Here is a 25,475-nt window from a genome sequence, read left to right as displayed (position 1 = left end):
GAACCACTTAGAGCTGGGCTGACCATCAAAGACACCAAGACCATTCACTGATCTTGAACCAAAATCAGCCTTGATTCTGTCCTGCCATTGGACTGTGATGACTTGAGGACAGAGTAGGGCCAATGACTTTGTACAACTATGCCTCACTTAAATCCAATTTACCCACAAATCAGAAGACATCATCCATGCCATTTTACTAATCTCAAAGTCCTATGAGGACAAGCAAGTGATGAAGCAGTAGTGTAGATGCAATGGGAACTGCAGTCACAGTCCTGCAAACAGCAGGGTCAGGTCCTAGGGCTATTGTGTCACTGGAAGCAGCAGTGGGATTTCAGCAACCCCCTGGGTGTCTGAACATCCTATTAAGAATGGCACTGTTCATCTCCTGGTGTGAGGAAGTGGCTAGAAAAGGTGTCCTAAAGCCAAGGCAACAAAGATTAGGAGGGAAGCAAGAAAAATGGGAAAGATTTTCTGCAATTAATGTCTGTGATAAAGGCTTTATTTCTAAAATACATAGAGAACGGAGTCAAATTTACAAGAATACAAGTCATTCCCTAATGAAGAAATGAGCAAAGGATATGAACAAACAGTTCTCAGAGGAAGAAATGAAAGGTATCAATAGTCATATGAAAAAGTGCTCTAAATCATGTTCATTAGAGATATGCAAATCAAAACAACTCTGAGGTACCACATCACACCTATCAGATTGGCTAACATGACAAAATAGGAAGATGACAAATGTTGGAGAAAATGTGGGAGAGTTGGAACACTAATTCATTGTTGGTGGAGCTGTGAGCTGATCCAACCATTCTGGAGAGCAATTTGGAAGGTCCAAAAGGATGACAAAAATATGCATACCCTTTCATCCAGCAATATCGCTTCTAGGACTGTATCCCCAAGAGACCATAAAAATGGGAAAGGGTACCACATGTACAAAAATATCTATACCAGCTCTCTTTATGGCAGCCAAAAACTGGAAAGTGAAGGGATGTCCATCAGTTGGGCAGTGGCTGAACAACTTGTGGTATATGAACATAATGAAATGGTATTGTACTATAAGAAATGATAAACAGGAAGACTTCAGAGAGGCCTGGACTTATATGAACTGATGCTGAGCAAAAGGAGCAGAACCAGGAGAACATTGTACACAGTAACAACCACAGTGTAAGAGGGATTTTTCTGGTTGACTTAGCCCTTTACAGCAATTCAAGGACCTAAAACATTCCCAATGGACTCCTGAAGCAAAATGTCATTCAAATCCAGAGAAAGAACTATGGAATTGAATCACAGAATGAAGCAGAATCTTTTCTTTTGGCTTTTCTCATGGTTTGTCCAATTCATTTTAATTCTTCTATGCAAAATGACTAATGTAAAAATGGGTTTAATAAGAATGTATGTGAAGAACCCATATAAGATTACACGTCATCTAGGAGAGGGAGGTGGTTGGGAGGGGGAGAAAAACTAAGACTTACGGAAATGACTGAAGAAAACTGAAAACAAATTAATAATAAAAAAAAACCAAAATGGTCCACTAGCTTAAAAAATATCAGTAGGTCTCAAATAAAAGAGTATGTTTTACAATATCCAATACAATTGGGTGAAGAAAATGGGTTTCTTTTCTAGTATTAAGCAACATAAGCAAATTTCCCTTGGCTAAGATTAGGAATTCACTGTCTCTCTGTGTCTATCTCTTTCTGTCTCCCCTCTCTCTCACTTGAGCCACACATGACGAGACTAAGGATCCAAGGAATGATAGCCATACAAGTAGTATTTCCATTCTGATTTAATGTTCGCAAAACACTTAACAAATATTGCTTAATTAAATCTTCACCTCAACTCTGGGAGGTACATGCCCTTATCATCCCCATTCTACAGATGGGGAAATTCAGGCAGGATCCCGTGATATGACTTGCTCAGTGATATACAACTAGGAAGTACCACAGGCTGAAGTGGAATTCACATAATCCCCTAAAGAAAGCATTACAGAAACTGATGTCCAACAGGTACCAAGACACATAAAGAATTTTTCTGCCGGCAAAGAACAGGAAACACTGTGAGTACCAATTATTGGAGGAACAACTGAAGAAATGAAGTTTATGAATAGCATGAAATATTGAGGAGAGATGGCAAATAGGAGGATTTCAGAGAAAAACCATTACATGTATAGGGTTTTATGTATAGGATAGAATCTGAGGATGTTTAATGAGGTCTCTTTTGGTGGGAGGTCTAACGCAGTCTGTGCTGCAGCAAGAGGCCTTCCCTTGTTAATTAGATCCAAAGCTATGTCTCCAGCATGATTTCTCCAAAGTACAGTCAAGTAGAATCTCTAGAGGAAGTCCTTCCCACCTTCATTCCAGTAGGAACAAGGTTGTCTACTGATCACCATCCTCCAGAGAAAAGCATGACACCTGGGCACATTGGTGAGGCTTCTCTCCACGATGAATCCTCTGAGAGAAAGTAAGAAGTGATCCTGAGACCACAGGGAACTGCTCCTCAGAATGTTTTCTCTAATCCTTTTAACTTCATTTGAATGCCTTTCCTTCTTCATGACAATGATCAGACTTCTATCTCATAAGAATTCTGAAAAGGGAAACAGGACATGATTGTTGCCTAAAGGCATCACCACCTTGATTAGTCATGAGGTTTCTCCCAAGTGTGGAAACTCTTGTTACATATGTTAAGAGTGGTAACTAAAAGCTTTGATACATTCATGACAGTCATGAGGTTTACCTCTAGTGGGGATTCTCTGATGGTTAAGCTAAATCTGAGAGCAGTGAGAAATCATTCCACATTTGATACATTGATAAGACTTCTCTCTGCAGTATCTTTTGTTTCATATATAACAATGGTGGATCACTGTGTGAAACATTTTCAGACTAATTACATTCTAAGGTTTCTCCCCAGTGTGAATTCTCTGATGTAAAGCAGATGATAGTTCTGTGTGAAAGATTTTCCACATTGATTACACTGTATTATATTACAAGGTGAGTAGCAAGATGGGAGGAGTATCTAAAAGTCTTTCCACACTGCTTACATCCCATAGAATTCTTAACTTTGTAGGAAGAATGAAACTCTGTGCAAAATCATTTCTCCCCAACGATACTCAAAAGGAGCTCTTTCTGATGGGAGCTCTTTCTGAAAGTCAGTCAAGACTCTACCTCACTGGAGAAGCCTTTCCCCATTTATTATATTCATAAGGCTTCTGCCCAGTGTGGATTCCTTGATGGAAAGCAAGATTGTACCTGTCTCTGAAATCCTTTCCAAAATGATTGAATTCAAAAGGTTTCTCTCTAGTGGATTCTCTGATGTGTTGTAAGACTGGATCTCATTCTGAAAGTCTTTCCACACTGATGACAATCAAAAGATTTCTCTCTACTGTGGATTCTCTGATGCATAACAAGATTTGGCCTCCCTAGGAAAGCCTTTCAACATGGATTGCATTCATAAGGGTTTTCTCCAGTGTAGATTCTCTGATGAGTCCTAAGTTTACTCCTCATAGTGAAAGCCTTTCCACATGGATGACATTCATACGGTTTCTCTCCAGTATGGATTTTCTGATAAGCAACAAGACTGAAACTTCTTGTGAAAGACTTTCCACAATGATGTCACTCAAAAGGTTTCTCTCCAACATGGATTCTACGATGTCTAGCAAGACTGCTCCTGTCTTTATAAGCCTTTCCACAATGACTGCATCCTTAAGGTTTCTCTCCAGTTTGGATTCTCTGTTGGGTCCCAAGTTTACTCCTGGTAGTGAAAATCTTTTCACAATGAATACACTGATAAAGTTTCTCTCCAGTGTGGATTCTCTGATGTTTAGCAAGATTGGCCCTGTATCTGAAAGTCTTTCCACACTGATGACATTCAAAAGGCTTCTCTCCAGTATGGATTCTCTGATGTCTAACAAGACTCTTCCTGTCTTTGTAAGCCTTTCCACAATGATTGCATCCATAAGGTTTCTCTCCAGTTTGGATTCTCTGTTGGGTCCCAAGTTTACTCCTGGTAGTGAAAATCTTTTCACAATGAATACACTGACAAAGTTTCTCTCCAGTGTGGATTCTCTGATGTTTAGCAAGACTGACCCTGTATCTGAAAGTCTTTCCACACTGATGACATTCAAAAGGCTTCTCTCCAGTATGGATTCTCTGATGTCTAACAAGACTCTTCCTGTCTTTGTAAGCCTTTCCACAATGATTGCATCCATAAGGTTTCTCTCCAGTTTGGATTCTCTGCTGGGCCCCACGTTTACTCCTGGTAGTGAAAATCTTTTCACAATAAATACACTGATAAAGTTTCTCTCCAGTGTGGATTCTCTGATGTTTAGCAAGATTGGCCCTGTATCTGAAAGTCTTTCCACACTGATGACATTCAAAAGGCTTCTCTCCAGTATGGATTCTCTGATGTCTAACAAGACTCTTCCTGTCTTTGTAAGCCTTTCCACAATGATTGCATCCATAAGGTTTCTCTCCAGTTTGGATTCTCTGCTGGGCCCCACGTTTACTCCTGGTAGTGAAAATCTTATCACAATGAATACACTGATAAAGTTTCTCTCCAGTGTGGATTCTCTGATGTTTAGCAAGACTGGCCCTGTATCTGAAAGTCTTTCCACACTGATGACATTCAAAAGGCTTCTCTCCAGTATGGATTCTCTGATGTCTAACAAGACTCTTCCTGTCTTTGTAAGCCTTTCCACAATGATTGCATCCATAAGGTTTCTCTCCAGTCTGGATTCTCTGCTGGGCCCCACGTTTACTCCTGGTAGTGAAAATCTTTTCACAATGAATACACTGATAAAGTTTCTCTCCAGTGTGGATTCTCTGATGTTTAGCAAGACCTACCCTGTATCTGAAAGTCTTTCCACACTGATGACATTCAAAAGGCTTCTCTCCAGTATGGATTCTCTGATGTCTAACAAGACTCTTCCTGTCTTTGTAAGCCTTTCCACAATGATTGCATCCATAAGGTTTCTCTCCAGTTTGGATTCTCTGCTGGGCCCCACGTTTACTCCTGGTAGTGAAAATCTTTTCACAATGAATACACTGATAAAGTTTCTCTCCAGTGTGGATTCTCTGATGTTTAGCAAGATTGACCCTGAATCTGAAAGCCTTTCCACACTGATGACATTCAAAAGGTTTCTCTCCAGTGTGAATTCTCTGACGTGGATGGGAGTGTATTCTGAAAGGCTTTCCACGCTTATTACGTTGAAAAGGTTTCTCTCCAGTATGGCTTCTCTGATGAGCCACAAGATAGGAGCTTGTTCTGAAAGTCTTTCCACAGTGATGACATTCAAAAGGTTTCTCTCTACTGTGGACTCTTCGATGGGCACCAAGTTTGCTCCTGCTGGTGCCACTCTGAACACAGTCATTCCCTGAGGTCATATTCTTACAGTGATTTAGGATACAAGACTGTCTGAATCTCTTTCCAATTTCATCAAATTCACGGTCACTTTTGGGACTTTCATCTAACTTGATATTAGTGTCATGGATTTCTCTCAACTTGAAGTCCCAGGGACCATCCCTCATCAATCTGTGCAGGACATGTTTTTCCAGAAAACTTCCAAGATTTCTAGTCACCTCATTTTCTTGAACCTGCTCTCTAAATCTGAAGAAAACAAACCATCAAATATCTATACAGCAAAAGATATACACATATAAGCATATGCAATAGCAATGGTTACTGGAGGTTTATCTGGCTCATGACCTTGTCAGTACCAGGTGAAATGCAACTTGTGTACTCTGATACCAAACACATGCATTAAAGAGACTGTATCAGCATAAGAAGGAGACAAACAGGTTGTGAGAGTGACAAAGCAGTTGTACAACACAGAGGGCTGGATACATTAGACTTATTTACTCCAAGCTAACCATTCACATTGAACAAAAGCAACAGCCACAACTCAAGATGGCGACCAGATTTAATATCAACAGATTGGAGTGATTCTCCATGGGAGAACAGTTCAGTTTCTGTTTCTATTTTGGCAGATGGACTCCCTGGTATTTTTTACTGTCCAGAGTTTGGGGCAATTTGTTTTTTTTCTTTAAGGAGATTTTTGGAAAGACAAGGATTTCTTGTCCTACTCTGCCACCATACCAGAATCCCCTTCGACTCTTTCTGGTATGACATTTTCACTGAAGTTGTCAGAAATCTTCCCAGAGGAGGAATCTGGCATTTAGGTCTGAGAGGTGGTAATTATTTAACTTGAAAAGGTGACAAGCCAAGACCAATGGAGAATTGGTACACACAAAAGAGTGTGCACTCAATGAAGCTTCTGAAGCTGAAATACACCAGAATATGCATCCATTCTCTGCCACTTGTGAAAATTTAGGCCTGACAAGCAACATTAAGAAAAGAAAGGAAATGGTCCTTACCCAGAGACAGCAGGTTCTGGACATTCTCCAGCATGACCTCCTTGTACAGTTCTTTCTGAGAATGGTCCAAGAGGCCCCACTCCTCCTTAGTGAAGTCTACAACCACATCCTTGAATGTCACCAACTCCTGAACAATCAAAAGTCACATGATTTAGAGCTCAAAGAGGCTCCAAAATTCCTCTAGTCCAACTCTCATCCACTTCAAACAGGAAATTGAAGGCCAGTGAAAGGATTTCTCTATCACTCATATAACTTTTATGAGCATCAGAGCCAACACTTGAAATCAGTTATTAAGACCACAATGGAATATGGTAAAAAGCATTTTACATTTGAAATGAGAATCATAATGGAATAATCAAAGCAAGTAAAATGCTTTACTAGGCAATGCTTCTCCTGATGGGATTAGGAACAAGATATGTGTTCATCCTTCATTACCAAAGAAGACCATGCCATCAGAGAAATGATGACATGACTTGCACTTGACTTTATTTTGAGTGAGGGAGGGCTGGGCAGGTCACCAGCCTCACTTCTCCTCCAGGGCCATCTGAATTCAGTGACCAGATATTCATCAGAATGACTGGAGATGACCTTGGATGAGACAATTGGGGTTAAGTGACTTGCCCAGGGTCACACAGCTAGTGAGTGTCAAGTGTCTGAGGTGAGATTTGAACTCAGGTCCTCCTGAATCCTGCACTGGTGCTCTATCCACTGCACCATTTAGGTGCCCCTAAGAAACAAGATACATGCTCTATTAGTGAAGCACAAGAATCTGTATGGGAGACAGTGGGAACATGTGTAATTCCACCTGTGTTCTAAGTGGTATATTAAGAATATTCTATGAAGAGTTTGTGAAAAGTTGGTTGTACTATGTATTCTGGGAGGAAAATAAAAACAACCACATGGCAGTGATCTCTCAGGAGTAAACAAAGAAATTATGAAGTCAGTTTGGTAAAGGTGTGTAATAAAGTATGAAGTAGAGAAAAGTATGAAAAGAATTCTAAAGAGAGATTACTCACAGTATGGCCTCACCGGAGTGGTATGAGACTGTTTCCCGTCAAATGATGAAGAATTCTCTACTCTCATACTGAAGGGTTGAGATGGCCCTGGGTATGATGAGTCATACTTAAGCATCTTCTCTCTTTGCTTTATGATTGCTTTCAACTATTCAAGGAATAAATACATTCATTCATTTTAATATTTAATTACAGAGAAACAAGAATAACTATATGGGGAAAGGAGGGTTCCTTCCTTCATTAAAAATGTAAAATTTTATCAAGTGGGGTTAGAGACTAAACTAATGTATAAGAAAGATATTGCAAATTCATGAAAAATAAATTATTTCATCATGCTGCTACAACTCTGGACCACTGGGCTTGGGTTGTTTAGCAAGTAAAAAGAATGAGTCAAGAAGCCTGATGAAGATTGTACAAGACAGTTACTGCTTCTTCAAATCCTCTGATGCTTGGGAGGGCCCATCTATTGTCACAATCTGGTACATACAAAACACGTGTTTAGCCAAGGCACTTGCCATTTGATGCTTCTCATTTATAGCAGAATGCTAGGATTCACTGGTTAAGACGTTGTATTACGGTGGAGCAATTCTCTTTCTTGGAGATAAAAATCTCTTCACCTTTTTATCATTTTGATTTCATTTAAAACATCTCATTTATCTTGCATTCATATATTTCACATATGGCTTCCTTTATATTTGTTACAGAATTTCTGAGCAACTGAAGAATTTTTTATTCTCTTCCTAATTTTTGTAGATTCCCAAGATTTTACAATTCTTCTCACTAGATGGTCTGGGTCATGAACTGAGGCAAACACAGTTAAGTGACCTAAACCACATCACACTGCTAGAAAGTGTTTGATTTCAGATTAGAACTCATGACATGCATCTTCCTGATTCCAAGCCCAGGGTTCTATGCACTGGGCCACCTTGCTGCCCTCTATTCACTCCTTAACCTTTGAACTTACTTAGCTTTCATCCTTCCTTTCCTGAAAGGGCCCTCTGCAAATTTAGCATTGATGTTTTAATTACCAAATCTGACAAATTTGTCCTGTAAAATGGGATTTGGTTGAAAAGCTGGACTTTTGGATCCAGAAGTCACATGTGTTCTTGAATGCTGCAGGTTCCCCACCCCTGCTCTAGATGGATTGCCTTCAGATTTTAATGCAGTGATGTTCTTCACTCTTTTCTTTATAATTTCTGAAGATATGGCCTTTCTACCAAATGTTAAGAGTATGTTCTATGAAGGTCTGACCCACTAAAGGTCTTTACCCATAGAGGGTAAAACATCACAAGTACCCATGTGACTTCTGAGGAGACCATATCATAATTTAGTTTAGGACACAGTTCCATTTGCAGCCAGGACCTCAAAGAAGAGGGCTCACTTCTTTGGATTAGTCTACTGCCAGAGTTTTAATGTGGCAGTCTTTCTCCTCAGAAGCAGAAGGGACTCAGTCCCAAAATAGGATGGAGGAGGGAGAATGGGAGTTGATGCACAAATGAGGGAACAGGAGCTCTCAAGAGGAACCAGTATATTACATTTTGGCCCAGGCACAACGTGAGCCTGGGAGACGAAGTGGGTGCTCTAGGATAGGGTCAAATAAGAAGAAGGGTCATTGCCATGGCCATGGCATTACAGCTGATGGAGACCAGGAATGGGAGCAGAGAAGGCAGAGACCTGAATTTCTGATGATTCTGGGGATTCAGGACTGAGGCAGAAGAGAGTGGTGGATGCCCTCAGAAAGGCCTTCTTCTGCTTTCCATATGGCCCACATTTCTAGGCAAATTCTGCCTTGGACCCCTCCTCCTGGAAGACTCCCTGCCTGGCAGAAGCAGCCCTCTTTCTTGACATGAAGATATCTCCTAAAAACCCTGTGCTGGGCTTGCAGTTCCTGGGAAGGTCTGACTAGGCTACAGAGACTAAGAAGTGGTCTTTGATGCCACCTTTATGCCATGATTTCTGCCTCACTCAGCCCTCCAGAGCCCTCCCCCAGAGGCCCTGTCTCCTGACTGGAAAGAGTTCAATTCAATGAGCCCAACTTCTATCCTGTGACTGCTGCTCTCTACTCACCCCACTCCCCAAATCCCTTTCCTTCTTTACCTCTCAAAAGCACTTTTACATTAATATTCCCTAAATCTAACCACTGAGGCTTTCACTAAGCAAACTGGTAATGGTTTTTAAAAATGAATTTTGGAGAAACTGTAACTCACTCCATTGGATGCTATACTGGATGTCCTGAGGTACGTCAATGGCCCTTTCAGTACCTCCCTTCCCCCAATCTCTTTGAGAAAACTCAGGACTCACTTCCTGTCCTGTTATTCTGTCTAAGAAGACACAAAGGGCTTAGCAAATGTTGATTAACCACCTGACTAATCAAGCAGTTACCATTTTCTTTGGACTGGTATAAGTTGCCATGCTAAAGACCCTCTGACAGACCTTCCTAACTCTAACTCTAAATCCACACTTCCTTTTCCTAAAAATATTCCTTTCCCTCTCTCTGCCTCCTAACATGATGCGACCCAAAACATCTTGATAAGTTTGCCTACAAGACCTCAGGGATCTTACTCACAGGATGGGTCATGTATCTCAGGAGGAAAGCTGGTCTCTATGTCCCTGGTGGAACTGGGAGAAACACATGTCCATCACAGAGTGTGTCACACTGTTAAGTGGATAAATAAACCACAGTGCACTGCCTGTGTGTAACATGCACTCCCATATTCTGCCTGTCCCTAGCAAGGACCCTGGCAATTCTCACAAAAGGATCAAATGAGATAATATTGATATGGCTCCTGGCACGTAGCACACAACATGTAACCAGCCCCTCAACGCTTTCCAGCCTTCTTACACCTTGGTCCTATTCTCTCTGACCCAGGGACACTGGCGTCCTGGCTGATCCTTGACCAAGACCCTCCATCCCGATTCTGTGCCTTCCCAATGGCCATGTCTGATGCTTGGATTGTCCTCCCCTCTCGCCTGGGCCTCCTGGCATCTTTCACATCTCAAATAACATTTCCCCTCCTCAAAACAAGTTATTTCTGGGTCCTTCCCTCTCAGATTGCCTCCCATCCATGCCCTACAAAGTCTGTTTTCACACAGATGCTGACATGTTTTCTTCCAATTAGACTGAGCTCATGGAAAGCAGGGATTGTTAATTTTTTCAACTTTCTTTGCACAACCAAAACTTTAGCACAGTGCTTGGCACACAGGAGCCACTTTCTGAAGGCTAATGGACTTGACCTAATAAATCTAATTGGGAAGGATTCAGAGAGACCTGGGAAGACTTGTGTGGGATGAGGCAGGAGGACATCAGCAGAACCAGGAGAATTTCTTCTCTGCTGTCAGCAGTGCAAAGGACAACCCACCTCTAACAGGATAAAGCTTCTTTGGCTCTCTTGGATTCCACCTTGCTGATGCTCATCAGATATGTGGATGGACTGCACTCACCTGGGATGAGGGTTTCTCAGAAATAGGAATCATTCTCCTTGGTATCTTGCCTAGGAATAGGCTGTGGTCCTCTGCAAGGTGACCTGGAGAGGGAGAAGAACCTCAGGGTGGGAGAGACATTGGCTTTGCCTTCTCCTCCCAGGGTGGATGCTGACTTGCCAAGAATGAGGGAGGGAGAGCTCTCAGAATGGTTACAAAGGCCCTGCCCTTAGGGGAGAGACTCCACCTCAGGAAGAGGACAGCAGAGAGGTTTTTTTCCAAAGTAAAAGACAAAGAGAATTCACCACCAAGGGAATGGGGCAGAAACATCTCCCTTCCAAGGGAAGGTCTGAGAGACCTCAGCTCCAGGGAACATGAAGGGTTCTCTGTTCTGAATGAAGAATGCATAGAGACTTTAGCTCCAAAGAAGGCAGAGATCTCACCTCCTACTGCTTCTTTTCCCAGCCAATCTGTTCTGATCTAATCCCAAGTGTCCTGCCCAGCCCTGCTGTCCATCTTCTAAATTGATCCCTCTTCTTCCCTGCCCTCCTCTCAGGGTTCCAAACAGCACCCCAGGAAAGAATTCCACCAGGGCACCTACCCACCCGGCTAGTCATATCTGAGCTCCCCTCCACCATTTCCCTACCCCTTCCCTCCCTCGCTCCCTCTCTCTGGGACTCCAGATGTTCTGAGCAGAATCTTCTGGTCTTCCAGCTCTCCCCCCAATACATTCATCTCCTCTACAAGGATATGCCCAGCCTAAATCCCTCCTGGTTCTCCCAGCCATTCACCTCCCCTGATTTCCTCCCCTCACACACACACACACACCCTTTTTCTATGCAGCCTGGGCCCACACCTGCCCACCCCCATTAAGCTCTCCTCCAAACTGGAGACATTTGCCACCTTGGCCCATATCTCCATTCCTGACCTTCCATCCCCCATTTTAACACTGAGGGAGCTTAACTTCTGTCTTGTTTTCATCTACCAAGAGATCTTCTCTCATGGCAATATAGGTGAATCCTAATGGGGAGCTGAGGCCAGGACATCAGGACCCCTGGGTCCCAACTCCTGTTACAGCTCACTTTATAAACTTTATCTACTGATATAAACCTTCTCATCTCCCTCTAAGTCTAGAGGTTTGGCTGTTACCTGATTTAATAATTTGATTCCATGCCCTGGGAAGCCCAACTCTTTCTCTTTCCCCCCTCAAAACCTGAACTCTAATAGTAATGGGAGAGGGGCAGGAAGCAGGACATGTTAGTCCTAGGGCACAAGGATGGCACGAAACTAAGAAGGAGACCATAGAGGGACAGACCTAGCATTGCAGTTGGGGGTAAGGGGAGCACAATACCCCAGCACAGAATCCTTAAAGATACTTTACGTCCTTTTTTTGTTTTCTTTGTTTCTTACAAAATTAAAGCAAGTCTCCACCCTCAGGGACCTTATCTGGCAATAGGGAGTGGTGGGCAGGGAGGGGCTCTGTGGTAGAAAACTTTTCTCAGCTAGGCAGTGACACCTTGAGACACAGACTGACACTCATCCTTCAGAGCCTGGAGCAGAGGAGGAGAGCACCTAGGGTCTCATTTCCTCAACTGGAGAAGAAAGGGAAAGGTTGGGGATGAAAAGTAAAGCCATATGAAGGAGTATACCTAGCTACCTACTGATTTATATATTCACATATTTACAGAGATATCTATAAACTTACTTGTCTTGGTGGTAAAACTGACTGCTCAGGTGAGAATGAAAAGCTTTTTTAGAGACATTCCAGGAAACTCAAAGATTTTAACAGAGCGATGCACTCTAACCCTGGGAATCACCAGGATAAAGACAACGCCTGGGATGGAGCATCACCAAGGAGGAGAAGGCAAAAGGCCAGTTTGGCTGCTCAGTGCTGTGTGAGGAAGAGCTGTGTGTAACCAACTTGGAGAGGTGGCTGGAGCCCAGCTTTGTAGGGCTCTTAAATAGCTAACAGATGCATTTTTAATTACACACAGATATTACGGGAGGTGCTAGAATTTAATGAAAGGAAGTGATGTGGGGAGGACAGAACTTTAGGCATATAGAGATCTGTCACCTTCAGAGCAGACTTTCCCCCCCAGTGCCTACAGAGTTAGTTATGTCAATGCAGTTAAATTCAGTCAGGTCTTTTGAGTGGAGGTGGCTCACATGGGCAGTTCTGTTTACTTAGCCCAATTAGAGAGAATTCCTTCTGTATCCAGTATTCCAAAGTGGTTCAGCAAAATAGTGCAAGACAGACATATAGTTCTGAAAAGAAAAGAAATGAAAGGCAAAAACAGACAGTAAAACTGTAATACTTGGAGATAACAATATACCACATTCAGACTCAGACAAATTAAAAGGATAATCAAGAAGATTTAGTAACTAATGCTCTATGGGGAAAGAGAGCCAAGACAGAGGAAAGAATCAGGGATGGCTTCTAGGCTAACGTGGAAGAAACAAACTGAATTTGGGGTACACAGCTTCTCCTCAGAAAGTTACCTTAGATGTCAAAGAAACTGAGCTTCCTTACAGGGTTATGAAAACAGAGACATCCTCAGTTGTGCAGTTTTTCACAGCTGAAGCCCACTGATTCTCTCTTGAAGGAGACCTGAACAACTGGGCAATTCCCACCAAGATATGCTGACAGAATTAACTAGAGACATACCTCCCCTGACCCCACCACACATTCTGACAAAGGGAAAACATCCCCACTAAAACAAACTTTGCAAGTTCTGAGACCAAGGTTAACATTCTCCCCAAACCCAAATCCTCTGACTTCCTGTCTCTATCACCCAACCATCCCAATGAGGAAAGTGGCTGCCCAGCCTCCCCAAATGGACTGAGGCTGGGAGAATCCCTATTTATGTCTCTACTTGCCTTTCTTCCCTTGAGGTTCTAACCACAAGGTAATTACCAGGGGGATGATGCTACTTTATCTTCTGGGAGGAATTCCAGCTAGTTGGAACAGAGGAGAGAGGCCTGGGCCTGGAGTCAGAAGAACCAAGGGTTCACATTTGACCTCAGCCTCTGTGTGACTGTTGGCAAGTCACTACACCTGCTTGTCTCACTTTCCTCAATTATGAAGTGGGGAGAATAATGGCACCTCCCCTCAAAGGCTGCTCTACAGATTCCATTGGTCAAGTGCCTGGCAGTTCCTGTAACATGGGTGTGATAAAAAGGTGAGCTATTATTATTTTTATTTCTGTCTAGGAGGTTCTTAGGACCTCTAGGCTGAGGAATAACCCAACAGTAACTTCAATGTACTTAAGACAAGTCACTGTTTCTCCTCTGCTCCCCAGTGCAGTGTCTCAAATATACAGATGAGGCAAGTGAGGCTAAGAGATTGAGTGACCTGACACAGCTGACAGGTATCTGAGGCAGGGTTCGAACTCTGGTCTACCTAAGGTTCAGCACAACCCACAGTTCCACCCAGCCAGTTCCCATCATGCAGAAGACTGACAGCTACAAAAAGCAGGCCCAGGATTGAGGGACAGTCACTCACATGGGAAGGGAAGAAGGTGGGCAGGGAGCAAAGGAGACCAGGTCAGATCAGAGGAAGGACTTACTGAAGACTTATGGATCCCTTGGGTATCAGTCCCACAAGCAGCAAGAGAACCAGGACAGGAATCTTCAAGGATGTGTTTATCCAACAGGTCAGGATGGGTGACAATAATGAATGATACAGAAAAGTCAGGAAAAAGACAATGAAGGAGCTACACCTAGGTCTAATCAAATCAGGCTGCATTCAAGAAACTTCAATTGGATATACCTGAAAATGTACACTCGTTTGTAAAAATCTAACTACTATGAATAACTTCAAAACATGAAAACTATTTTTTAATTTTAAAGTAACAATGGCCACAGATTCCCTACCCCTGGGCTAAAGTCCTTACATATAAGGACACCATTGCTTCTAGCTGCCTCAGTGATTTGCAGGGGTTGGAGAAGGGAGCAGAGGGTGGGAAAAGGAGAGACCATCCAGTAAAGGGAGCTTTGTCTAAGAGGTTACCCGTGAAAAGGAGGAACGTGTGTTTGTCCGTTGTCAATAAAGACAGGACCTGCACTTGACTTTGTTTTGAGTGAGGGAGGGCTGTGCAGATCATCAGCCTCACTTCTCCTCCAGAGCCATCTGAATCCAGTGACCAGATATTCATTAGGATGACTGGAGATGACCCAGGATGAGGCAACTGGGGTTAAGTGACTTGCCCAAGGTCACACAGCTAGTGAGTGGCAAGTGTCTGAGGTGAGATTTGAACTCAGGTCCTCCTGACTCCTGCACTGGTACTCTATCCACTGCACCACCTAGCTGCCCCTGAAAAGGAGGAAAGAGGCTAGCTGAAGGATGAGGTTAAGGGAGGGTCATTTCAAAGTGGGGGAGACCTGGGCATTTCATGTTTGGAGTTAGCAGTTCAGTGGATAGAGTACTGAAAGTAAGTTGGAGTTCAGTTATTTTCAGTTGGGTCGCATTCTTCCTGACCCCATTGGGGGTTTTCTTAGGCAAAGGTACTGGAGTAGTTAGACACTCCTTTGTACTAATTTGTTCTTTGTCCCAGAAATGTTTTTTAAAAAAGGCAATTGTGAGAGAAATGGTTTGGGGACCACAGGAACTCCCAGGCAAGGTCAGGGACTTAGCCCAGGAGGAGCTGGTGCTGCCCACTGCTTCCCTTCCCAGAGTGCCCTCTGGAACACCCACGGGATAGACCTATTTTCACTGAAAGAAGTCAGAGACAGTGAACAGAGGAAGTCTTGTTTTTTTTTAGCTTCTCAGGAGGCAGTAGGCGTGGGGTCACTAGGAATGCTGACATAGAAGCAGGAGTGAGGGTACACAGTTCTGTCCTTCCTCTTAGAGTTAGGGTTAATTTACATTCCTCCCTTTTTATTTCCCTACATTCCCTCCTTATGCAGATTGGGAAGGCTTGGTAGTAGGATACTTGTGACCTGGGCATGACCTCTAAGTTTGGGGCTGTTTGTCACCCCCCCCCCCCAAGCCAGGATGTGCTGGACCATCACTTACAAAGCAGGTTACCCATGCTTACCTTGTCACAAGCTCCCAGCAGCCCAGGAGTTTACTCTTTTTCAAGAACATTTCTGGAAGCAAAACAAGACACCACAATATCCCTTCTTACACTATGAGCTGTGTAAATGGCATGTTATGTTATCTAATCCAAACCCATAATTCCACTCATTAGATAATGAGGTCATAAGACAGAATCCAAGTGAGCTGCAGACCTCTGCATTCTTCTTAGATTATACCCCTTCCAGGCACAGGCTCCACTCATTGACCTTTCTGCCCCTTCCCCACCCTCAGACAAACAGAAAACTATTGCCAAGGTGTGCTCCCTAAAGCCTGGAGGGCTTGTCCCTTCTCCCATGGGCTTTAGTGTCCTTATAGATGGTGCTCAAACCTGCCCTTCTGCAGGCCTGCCTTGATTTTCTTCCTCCCTCCCCAGCTGCTAGTGCCCTCCTCTCACAGATGACTTTACATCAGTCTCCTCTCTCAGAGAAGCTTGATCATTTACAAGATTCATTTACAGGTTATGAATAGAGAGCCAAACTAAAAATCAGAAGACCTGGTTCCAAGCCTGGTCTCAGCCCCAGGCTTAAAGGGACACCTTCAGAAAGTCACTGAGGAGAGATTAATGGCTTGGAACATTTCCAAGATCCAGGCTAGCTCTTATGTTGAGAGATCTCGAATCATCTCCCAAGAGACCAAATCCTGGACTCCCAGAGATCTCCCCAACATTCACCTATTATGTGGTAACCTGCACATCAATCCAACAGAGTGTAAACTCCCCAAGGGCAAGGAGGGCTTTTGTTTGAGTATGTCCAGGAATTGTCTAAGAACTAGATTATTAATTGAGAAATAAATCAATTAGGCTATTAACCTCACACAAAGGGAAAAATTTGGAGATTGGGGGTGGGGGGAAACTGGGTCTGGGTAAATTTTTCAGAGAAACAGTAGCATTTCTAAAATTCATCATCCCATGAGATTCCCCCAACAAAACTAGAAGGCAAAAGGGAGGGGCTCTTGGCTTCTCACAGAAGAAAACAAAGACAACAGAGGGAATCTGGGCTTTCTGGACTAGAAAGAACTTGGGTGAATGTTGGGGGCAGCCCATGGACCTGGGGCAGTGTTAGTGGTCAGGAGTAGCCCCAAGGCCTTCTGGTCCAGTCTGGCTGGTTGGTGGTTGTCTTCCTTCTCCAAGAGGACTGAGATGTCATCACCATGATGGTCCATCCACTAAGACGTACAAGGGTGGGATGTGAGAGGAAGGGGGATGGTGAGAGGGAGGAAGAAGGAAGGCCCATAAAAAGGGAAGGGAAGCATGGAATTCCAGAATGCATGAGTTGGTAGGTAGGGGTGAGGGAGTAACAAATGCTAATAAAGAGAATGGAGGAAGGTCAGAGGTGGGAGGAGGGGTGATAAGCCAACCCCCACACTCCCATGCCACCTTTGGTCAGGGACTCAGGAATCAAAAATACTTGGATTTCAAGAAAGGCTTTCCAAAGGCCAGCATCTGTAATTAGCTGGGCTAATGGGGACAGATCTGTCCTCTGGTCCTAAAGTCTATAGCACTTACTGCAGATCCTGGCATGTATTAATGAAGAGCTGGATAAATGACTTTTCCCCTTCCTTCCTTCCTTCCTTCCTTCCTTCCTTCCTTCCTTCCTTCATTCACTGGGAGAGGTAAGAGGAATTGAGAACCAAGTTCCAGGTCCTCAGTCTTTTAAGAGGTAGGCACCAATTCCCTGGCTCTGGGGACCCCAGTCCCTGCCCACTGGGTACTGAGAAGTAAAGCTGAGCTGGGGCAGAAGGGGCTCACGGCACCAAGGCTCCTGGGCTCTCCAAGCTGCCTTCAGCCAATAAGGCTGATCAGGACAATCGATCAACATCCATTAAGCACCGAACACGCCTGGTCTGGAGTCAGGAAGACCTAGGTTCAAATTCCGCCTCAGACACCAGCCGTGAGACCCTGGACACGTCACCTGACCCTCCTGGCCTCACTTTTCCTCTTTTACAACACGAGCAGATGGCCAATCCCCTTTGTTTTTCCCAAGAAAACCCAGACCGAGCCCCCAAGAGGCAGACAGCCCTGACACCTCCAGGATGCCCAACACCCCGGAACCACCGCGTCCCTTCCGGACACGACTCTCCCTCCAACCGGCGCCGGACCGTCAGAACCCGCGGCCATCCCCCCTCCTCTCCTCCGGGGTCTCCCCGCAGGCCCAGTCCCTGCGGAGCCCGGTCCGGTCCGTGCGCTCGGACCGACCCTGACCCGGCGGCTCCGGCCATTTCTCACCGAATTCTCCTTCCACAAAGCGGGATCCCACGGACCCCACAGGACCGGAGTCCCGTCCCACGCACGGACCGTGGACTCCCCTAGTGACCCCCCGGGACCGAGAGATGCCCACGCGCGGGGGCTTCGGCCGCGGGGATCCGACGTCCTCGAGGCTTCCTCGGGCCGTGAAGGAGGCGGGCACGTCCGAGGCCGCGGGCAGACTCCGGCCCGTCCTCGCGGAATCCCGGCCCGGGCTCCGGGCACCGAGCAGCCCCCGATCCCTGCGCGGGCCCTTCCTGCCTCTCACGCCTTCCCATGATGCCCCGCGACCTCGGACCCTGCTTTTGGTGACTAAGGTGCCCCGGACAGCCTGCCCCCCAAAGCGAGGCCTCGCCCCCTCCAACCCCGCACCGCCAGCTCTGCCCCTCCCCCTCCCCCACATCCGGATCTGCCCTTCCCCCCCCCCACATTTGGGTCTGCCCCTCCCCTTCCCCCCCACATCCGGGTCTGCCCTTTCCCCCCACATTCGGGCCTGCCCTTCCCCCTCCACATCCGGGTCTGCCCTTTCCCCCCACATTCGGGTCTGCCCCTCCCCCACATCCGGGTCTGCCCTTTCCCCCCACTTTCGGGCCTGCCCTTCCCCCTCCACATCCGGGTCTGCCCTTTCCCCCCACATTCGGGTCTGCCCCTCCCCCACATCCGGGTCTGCCCTTTCCCCCCACTTTCGGGCCTGCCCTTCCCCCTCCACATTCGGATCTGCCCCCTCCCCCCCACATCCGGGTCTGCCCCTCCCCCTCCACATTCGGGTCTGCCCTCTCCCCCTCCCCCCTACATCCGGGTCTCCCGTTCCTGGTCCCCGGGGCCTTCCCAGGCTCACACCCCGCGCTCCCCTCGCCCTCCCGGTACGAGTCCCCGTGGCGGGGCAGAGGCCGCCTCTCGACCCCAGGCCTCGCCGCTGCTGTTAAAGGGCCCCCGGCCCAAAGGACGAAATCTCGCGGGATTTCCCTTCGGGGCTCCTCCCGCTGGGCCCCGACTCTCACCTGCTCCCAGCTCCGGGTCCGCCCGAACCTGCTCTTTGATGTCTGTGGCGCAGGAAAATCTGGAGAGCTTGACGCTATCTCACCTACGCCACCATCTTCCCAGAATCCTCTGCGGGACGTGGTCTCCTAGGCAACGGCAGACGCTCTCTACGAGCCGGAAGCCCGAGAATCCACAATGATTAACTGGGGGCAAGTGTCAGGAATGCGAGAGGCAGAGGCGGGGTGGTCAGAAAGACCTAAGAAAGAAGAGAAGTTGGGAAAAGAGGTGGAGGGAAAGGCCCCGGAAATGAGAATTTAAAACAGGGATTGCCCGTGACAGGGAACTGAGGGGAAGAGGAAGAGGAAGGTTAAATACTTAGAGTGAAAAATAAAAAGGGATGAAGGAGCCAAAATCTGAGTCTAGGACTCACTTTAACGTGAGAGGAGGCGAGAAAGAGAAACCAGACTCAGGACTTTGAGGGAAAGTTAAAAATAACCCAACACCCGCGGGGGAGGGGTCAGAAAACAAAACCCTGAGTCTCTTGTTTACAGGAGACACGTTTAAAGATTTTAAAAAGGCAACGAATAGAAATAAACATCTGATAAAACGTGTTCCACTTCTTGGGGGAAACCAGACCAGCAGGATCCCAGTCTTGCTGTCAGACTCAGCAAAAACCATCCTGACAAACACGGGAAGGGATAAGCTAGGAAAAGAAGATTCTGCAGCATCCACAGAGAGCCAAGCAAGAGCCACACGGACATGCCAGGCTCCCTGTTGTAGAGACAGGTGGGACAGGTGGTTCAAAATGTGAAAGAATTCACTTAGACCTTCCCTGTAGCCATTGGGAGCCTTCTTGAGGCAAAAGTAGCAAGCCTGAGATATAGCAAGGAGCTAAACAAAGCCCTTGATATAGGATTAAAGGGTCAAACTTATACAGGATGATTTTAGAGTTTCCTTGTGGCGGTTGGAGATCAAGGGTAAGTCTTGCAAGGTAAAGGCACAAGGTGAGAACTATGAATGACCCAAGATAAGGAAATCTCATTTCGCAGGCTGAGGGGTGGGGACAAGGAATTATATAGTCCAGGATAAGGGGAAATTTTGTGGTAAGGGGAGCCTTTAGGGCACCAGGGCTTCGCAAAGTCAATCAATATTATTTTAACACTTAGGGCACTGTTTCTATCTACATCATTCCCATGCCTTGAACTTTCCATTGGTAAAGAGAGCAATAAGTGAAGTACAAGGAGACCCAGAACCACGAAAAGACAATACTTTACCAGTCCTATCAACTCTGGATTAAGTTTCACATCCAAGGAGACCTGAACAGGAGTCCTGAGAGACTACAGCAAAAAGACTTAAGGTGTCTGCTGAATGGGAATTGATCAATAGATATATTTCTCAGCAATATATATGATGAGGTCCGAACCAAAATGTTGAGGTTTCAAGTGTTTGGAACCCTAAAATACAGCTGGGTCCTGCTAACTGAATTCAACTCAAACCTTTTTTGATAGCCCCTCCATCAATTTTCTGGTGTCCTTCTGATCTTCATTACATTCCTTTTATTTGTACAAAACCTTTTTAATTTAACCTAATCAAAATTATCTTTTTCAAACCTCACGCTCTTTCTTATCACTTGTTTATCCATAAATTGTTCTCCTGTCCTTAGCTCTAATAAGTAATATGTTTCATGATCTTCAAATTTTCTTCTGTCTCTCCTTAGATATACATAGCTCGTGTATACAATTTGATCCTATCTTGGTAACTAATGTAAAATGTTGGTCTGTGTATAATTTCTGTCATATTTCCTTGTGGTTTTTTCAACAATTTTTACCAGATACTGAATTCCTATCCAACAATCTTAAATTTTTACACTTGCCAAATGCAAGTTTCCTTTATTTGCTGTTGTAAATTGTGTTTCTACACAAGTTGAGATCTATTGATCTACCTTTCTAGTTCTTAGCCAGTACCAGATATTTCTGTGTGGGTTAAAAGACCCTTACCCAAAATTTTAAATAAACAAACAGGCTTCTCGATAAGAACAGAAAATGATTTATTCAATTCTTATGAGAAAGGGGCGTCTCTCCACCAGGACTGGGCTGATAGAAGGAGGCAACTTACAGAGGATAAGAACACCATTGTATACCCTACAACAGAGAATCCCACCTCCCCACTATCCCACCTCCCCGTACAGTCTAAGCACGAAAAACTAGACAAACCCCAGGAAATATTCACCTATCCAACACACTTCCTTATAATGAATACCTAACTGTTATGGCTATCCTATAAAGTAAAAAGAAGGGGAGGAGGAAGAGTGAACTGGTGCTGTAACAAACAAAAAGGAGATTTGAGTCCAAGTTTCCACTACACAGCACTTTCACAGAGAGAAGGGAAAAGAAGGGAGGGGTCCTACTGCCTACAAGGCTGGATTCCTGGAAATCAAGTATCCAGAAAAAGAGTTCTTTTGGAAAAGAAATTTTATTTAGAAAACACAATATTTCCCTTATTTTTTATTATGAAAAATCTTCACAATGTCCTCATTTCACTGTTTTGATATTTACTGCCTTATGATACACAGTTTTTAAGATCAAGTTCTGTTGAACTTTTTCTCTTTACATTAATTTTTTTATTAGTTCCTTCCATGTTCTGGACCTTTTGGTCATCCAAATGAATTTTGTTATGATTGTTTTCTAACTCAGTAAAACCTGACAATGTGGTCAAAAGCCTTCAAGAGAAGTAATCCTAATTACCAAGTGATCCGTCCTTAGCTGGAATGCTCCTTTCTGGGTTAATCGTTTAGGAATATTGCCAGAGCAGCCCTTGTAAAACTGAAACTCAGCTGTCAAATCGCTGGGCATCTCAATCAAGACTGGCCCTGCTTTCAATGTGAGAAAGTTAGCCATGGTCTTCTAATGCTTTCTTTAGAAAAAGGTTTTGACAAAATACCACACCCATTCCTATTGAAAACACAGGAGAATATAGGAATAAATGGAGATTTTTATAAAATAATAAGCAGTGTCTACCTAAAACCATCAGCAAGCATTATATGTCATGGGGATGCATTTCGAATAAGATCAGGGGTGAAACAAGGATGTCCATTATCACCACTGTATTCAGTATGGTACTAGAAATGTTAGCTGTAGCAATAAGAGAAGAAAAAGAAATTGAAGGGGCAGTATCCACACCCAACCTCTGGTAGAAACTTTCTTCCCCCAGGTATCCTGTTAAAGTGTGGAGAAGAGACTTGTAGATTGTGGACTGGATATTGCATTGATCTCAACTGAAGTGAGGCTCCATCCTCCAGAACCCAAAGAAAGTGATGTCTCCAAGACCAAGTGTGGTAGCCCCACAGTCCCAAACTCCCCTGAATCAAGAACTACCAATAGTGAAACTTGAAGGGTTTTCTTGGGAGCAGGAATCCATCCATGCAGGTCTGCCGAAACACAAAGCCTGCTGACAGTGTTTCTAGCACTTCTGCTATGAGGAGGCAGCTGGCTCAAAGGAGGCTCTCAGCCGACTCCGGGAGCTTTGCTGCCAGTGGCTAAGGTCAGAGGCCCACACCAAAAATCAGATCCTGGAGTTGCTGGTGCTTGAGCAGTTCCTTCTCATCCTTCCTGGAAACATTCAAGCCTGGGTGCATGGGAAGTATCCCAAGAGTGGCGAAGAAGAGGTGACCCTTGTGGAGGATTTGCAAACCAAGCCTAGCAAAGCAAGGCCAACAGTCTTTGGCCACACCCCCACATGAATAGTGCCCTCAGAGAAGCCAACAGCCCTGACCACTGGAGAGGAGCCCCAGAAACCCCAATCAGAACCAGCTAAGCCTTCAAAGGAAGGGAAATGGAGTCTTCTAGCTAGGTCCAAGCAACAGCTAATTCTTGGCCTACAAAGGGAATTCCATCTCTACCAAGAGAGAGGCTCAGCTGTTCCTCAAGGCCCTTCCCCTTCCCAGGAAGAGAGATCCAGAGACCTGGAGTTGGCAACTGTGCTGGAATCATTGACATTTGAGGGTGTCATAGTAGAGAAAGTTTGATCTGCACCACCTCTAGAACTCGGAATTGGGACACAGAATAGGGAAAAATTAAAGCAAGAAGGTTCAGAAAAACCTACAACAATTCCAGAAAAAGTAGGCAAGGGTATCTCCTTGATGCCCAGCAGAGAAGATATACTAGAGACTCAGTGGGGGAAGGCAATGGGGTCCTACTGCTTCAGAGAGTAAAAGAATATCCTCTCCTAGTAAAAGTGAAGTTTGAGAAATAAAAATCTGTGATGTCCAAGAGAAGCCTGAGCCTGAGGAGATACCAAACCTGCCCTGAGTGTGGAATAAGCTTTCCCCAGTTGTCATGCCTTCAGGCACACAGAAGAACCCATGATTCCCTTAAGCCCTACCAGTGCCCATGTTGTGGGAAAAACTTTGCTCATAGCTCCATCCTCAGGCTACATCTGAGGACATAAACAGATGGTCATCCACATGTGTGTTCTGAGTGTGGGGAATGCTTCTGGCAGAGTGGTCACCTGAGGAAACACCAGCAGATCCATTCTGCAGAGATGGCCTTCTTGTGTGCTGACTGTGGTCAGGGTTTCCAACAATGGTCCAGCCTCTGTGACATTTACATGCCCATGCCAGGGAAATGGAGTGGGACATCAAACTAGCCTTCCTGTGCTCCATTTGTGGTCAGGGTTTCCAGCGGCATGCCAGTTTCCAACACCACCTGGGTCTCCATGCTGAGGAGAAGCCCCTCCATGGTGTTGAATATGGCAAAAGTTTTCTTCAGGGTACCAGCAACCACCAGCAGCAGCAACCTCCCATTGAGCAGAAGCCTCATATCTGTGGTGAATGTAGCAAAGACTTCCAGAGGAATGAGCACCTGGTCACTCACCAGCAGATATATACAGGAGAACAGCCCTTCTCCTGCCAGGATTGTGGACGTGCCTTTAGCCAGAGCTCCCAACTAGCTAGTCATCGCTGTGTGCATACTAGCGAAAAGCCCTATGCCTGTTCTGAGTGTGGGGAGCTCTTCAGCCAGAGTGCTCACTTGGCTCGTCACCAGCATATACATACAGGAGAAAACCTCACCCCTGTGACACATGTGGCCATTGCTTCTGCAACAGCTGCAACTTGGTACAGCACATTCAGACCCATACAGGAGAGAGGCCCTACCACTGCAAAACCTGTGGAAGGGGCTTCTGCCAGAATGCCCACCTTCAGCGTCACCTTGGGACCCATCCAGCAACTGATACTCCAGAAGCAGGCAAAGGCATTGAAGACTTGGAGGGCTCAGTCAAGGAGGCTCCTCAGCAGTGTCAACAGTGTGGAAAGAGCTTCAGCCAGGGTTGTAACCTGCTTAGGCATCAAGTCGTCCACATAGGTGCCAGACCCTATACCTGTAGCCAATGTGGGCGGAGCTTTAGCCACAATTCTCATCTGATGAGATACTTGAGGACCCATGCCAAGGAGACTCTGCACTAGGCATCCCTGAAACCCTTACTTGGCCAAGACCCTGAGCCACCTAGAGGAGCTCTGCTGGGCTTGCATACTTCGTCTTCAAACAGGACAGAGAAAGTGGCCTCATCAGGCCATCCAATTCCCCACTGGGGCATCTTTCTCATACTCCTCCCTAGGTTTTCCTCAGCCTCTCCTCGCCAAAGTGAGTAAAGCAAAATAATTGTCTTTTTTTAAGTTTTCTTGGACTTGCTCTCTTTCCTCCTCACCCACCACCATCACAGAGACTTCTCACTCCCTCTACAAGCCAGGAGGATAAGTAGATATCCACTGAGAAAGGATAATCCTGAATGTTTCTTCATGGTGCCCATTTTTGCAGAGCCAAAGACTGGCCTTTGGGCTGTTGAAGTCTCATGCACCCTCATTAACTTCTGCTTAGGATCTCATTATTAGCAGATCCTAGAACTGGACACTACCATGCTGGCAAAAGGCATAAAAACAATCAGACCAAGCTGCGTACATCACATAACACTTCATGATGCAGAGAGTCCCTTGGACCTTCCTGTAACTAAATGTTTTGGGTACTCCATCCAGATTCCTACCTTAACTACTCTAGGGATGGTATGTCCCAACAAGCTGCCATGTATCTTTCAGGCGAGACCTACTCATTGGCCATTTGTGCAACCAGACAAGATTTGGAATAAAAACAATTTTTTAGACAAAATATTTCTGTAAATTATTTCATATTCTGAATTTAACGCCCCCCCAAATTCTGTATACGAAGTAGAACCATCTAAATACATACAATTTACTTTTTAAAAGTATATAATAAATTCAACATGCTGCTCTTAAAGTTAAAAAAAAAAGAAAAAAGAAATGAGGGAATTACAATAGGCAAAGAAGAAACTAAGTTACCACCCTCTGCTGCTGATGTACTTAGAGA

The 25,475-nt window shown here is 45.1% G+C and overlaps 2 protein-coding genes across 3 annotated transcripts; one reads left to right on the top strand and one right to left on the bottom strand.

Moving 5' to 3' along the window:
* Nucleotides 1-477: 477 nt before the first annotated feature.
* LOC140508301 (uncharacterized) lies at nucleotides 478-19,241 on the bottom strand. Of its 2 annotated transcripts, none has more exons than XM_072616114.1 (7): nucleotides 19,119-19,241; nucleotides 15,835-15,886; nucleotides 14,365-14,426; nucleotides 10,820-10,902; nucleotides 7,382-7,526; nucleotides 6,366-6,492; nucleotides 478-5,598 (listed from the first exon to the last, which is right to left on the bottom strand). In XM_072616114.1, the coding sequence occupies exon 7, from the start codon at nucleotides 5,517-5,519 to the stop codon at nucleotides 3,696-3,698; it is 1,824 nt and encodes a 607-aa protein (XP_072472215.1). In that variant the 5' UTR covers nucleotides 5,520-5,598; nucleotides 6,366-6,492; nucleotides 7,382-7,526; nucleotides 10,820-10,902; nucleotides 14,365-14,426; nucleotides 15,835-15,886; nucleotides 19,119-19,241; the 3' UTR covers nucleotides 478-3,695. The 2 variants fall into 2 exon arrangements, with proteins under 2 accessions (XP_072472215.1, XP_072472216.1); XM_072616115.1 differs by having other exon boundaries at nucleotides 7,395-7,526.
* Nucleotides 19,242-22,314: 3,073 nt separating this feature from the next.
* On the top strand, nucleotides 22,315-25,216 carry LOC140508315 (uncharacterized). The gene has a single exon (XM_072616135.1). It carries the CDS (start codon nucleotides 23,721-23,723, stop codon nucleotides 24,456-24,458), a length of 738 nt encoding a protein of 245 aa, XP_072472236.1. The 5' UTR covers nucleotides 22,315-23,720; the 3' UTR covers nucleotides 24,459-25,216.
* Nucleotides 25,217-25,475: the final 259 nt, after the last annotated feature.

Source organism: Notamacropus eugenii, chromosome 5 (assembly GCF_028372415.1).
Source record: "Notamacropus eugenii isolate mMacEug1 chromosome 5, mMacEug1.pri_v2, whole genome shotgun sequence".
Classification (NCBI taxonomy): domain Eukaryota; kingdom Metazoa; phylum Chordata; class Mammalia; order Diprotodontia; family Macropodidae; genus Notamacropus; species Notamacropus eugenii.
The sequence above is the reverse complement of the archived record's forward strand: the minus strand, read 5'-3'. Positions and strand labels throughout refer to the sequence as shown.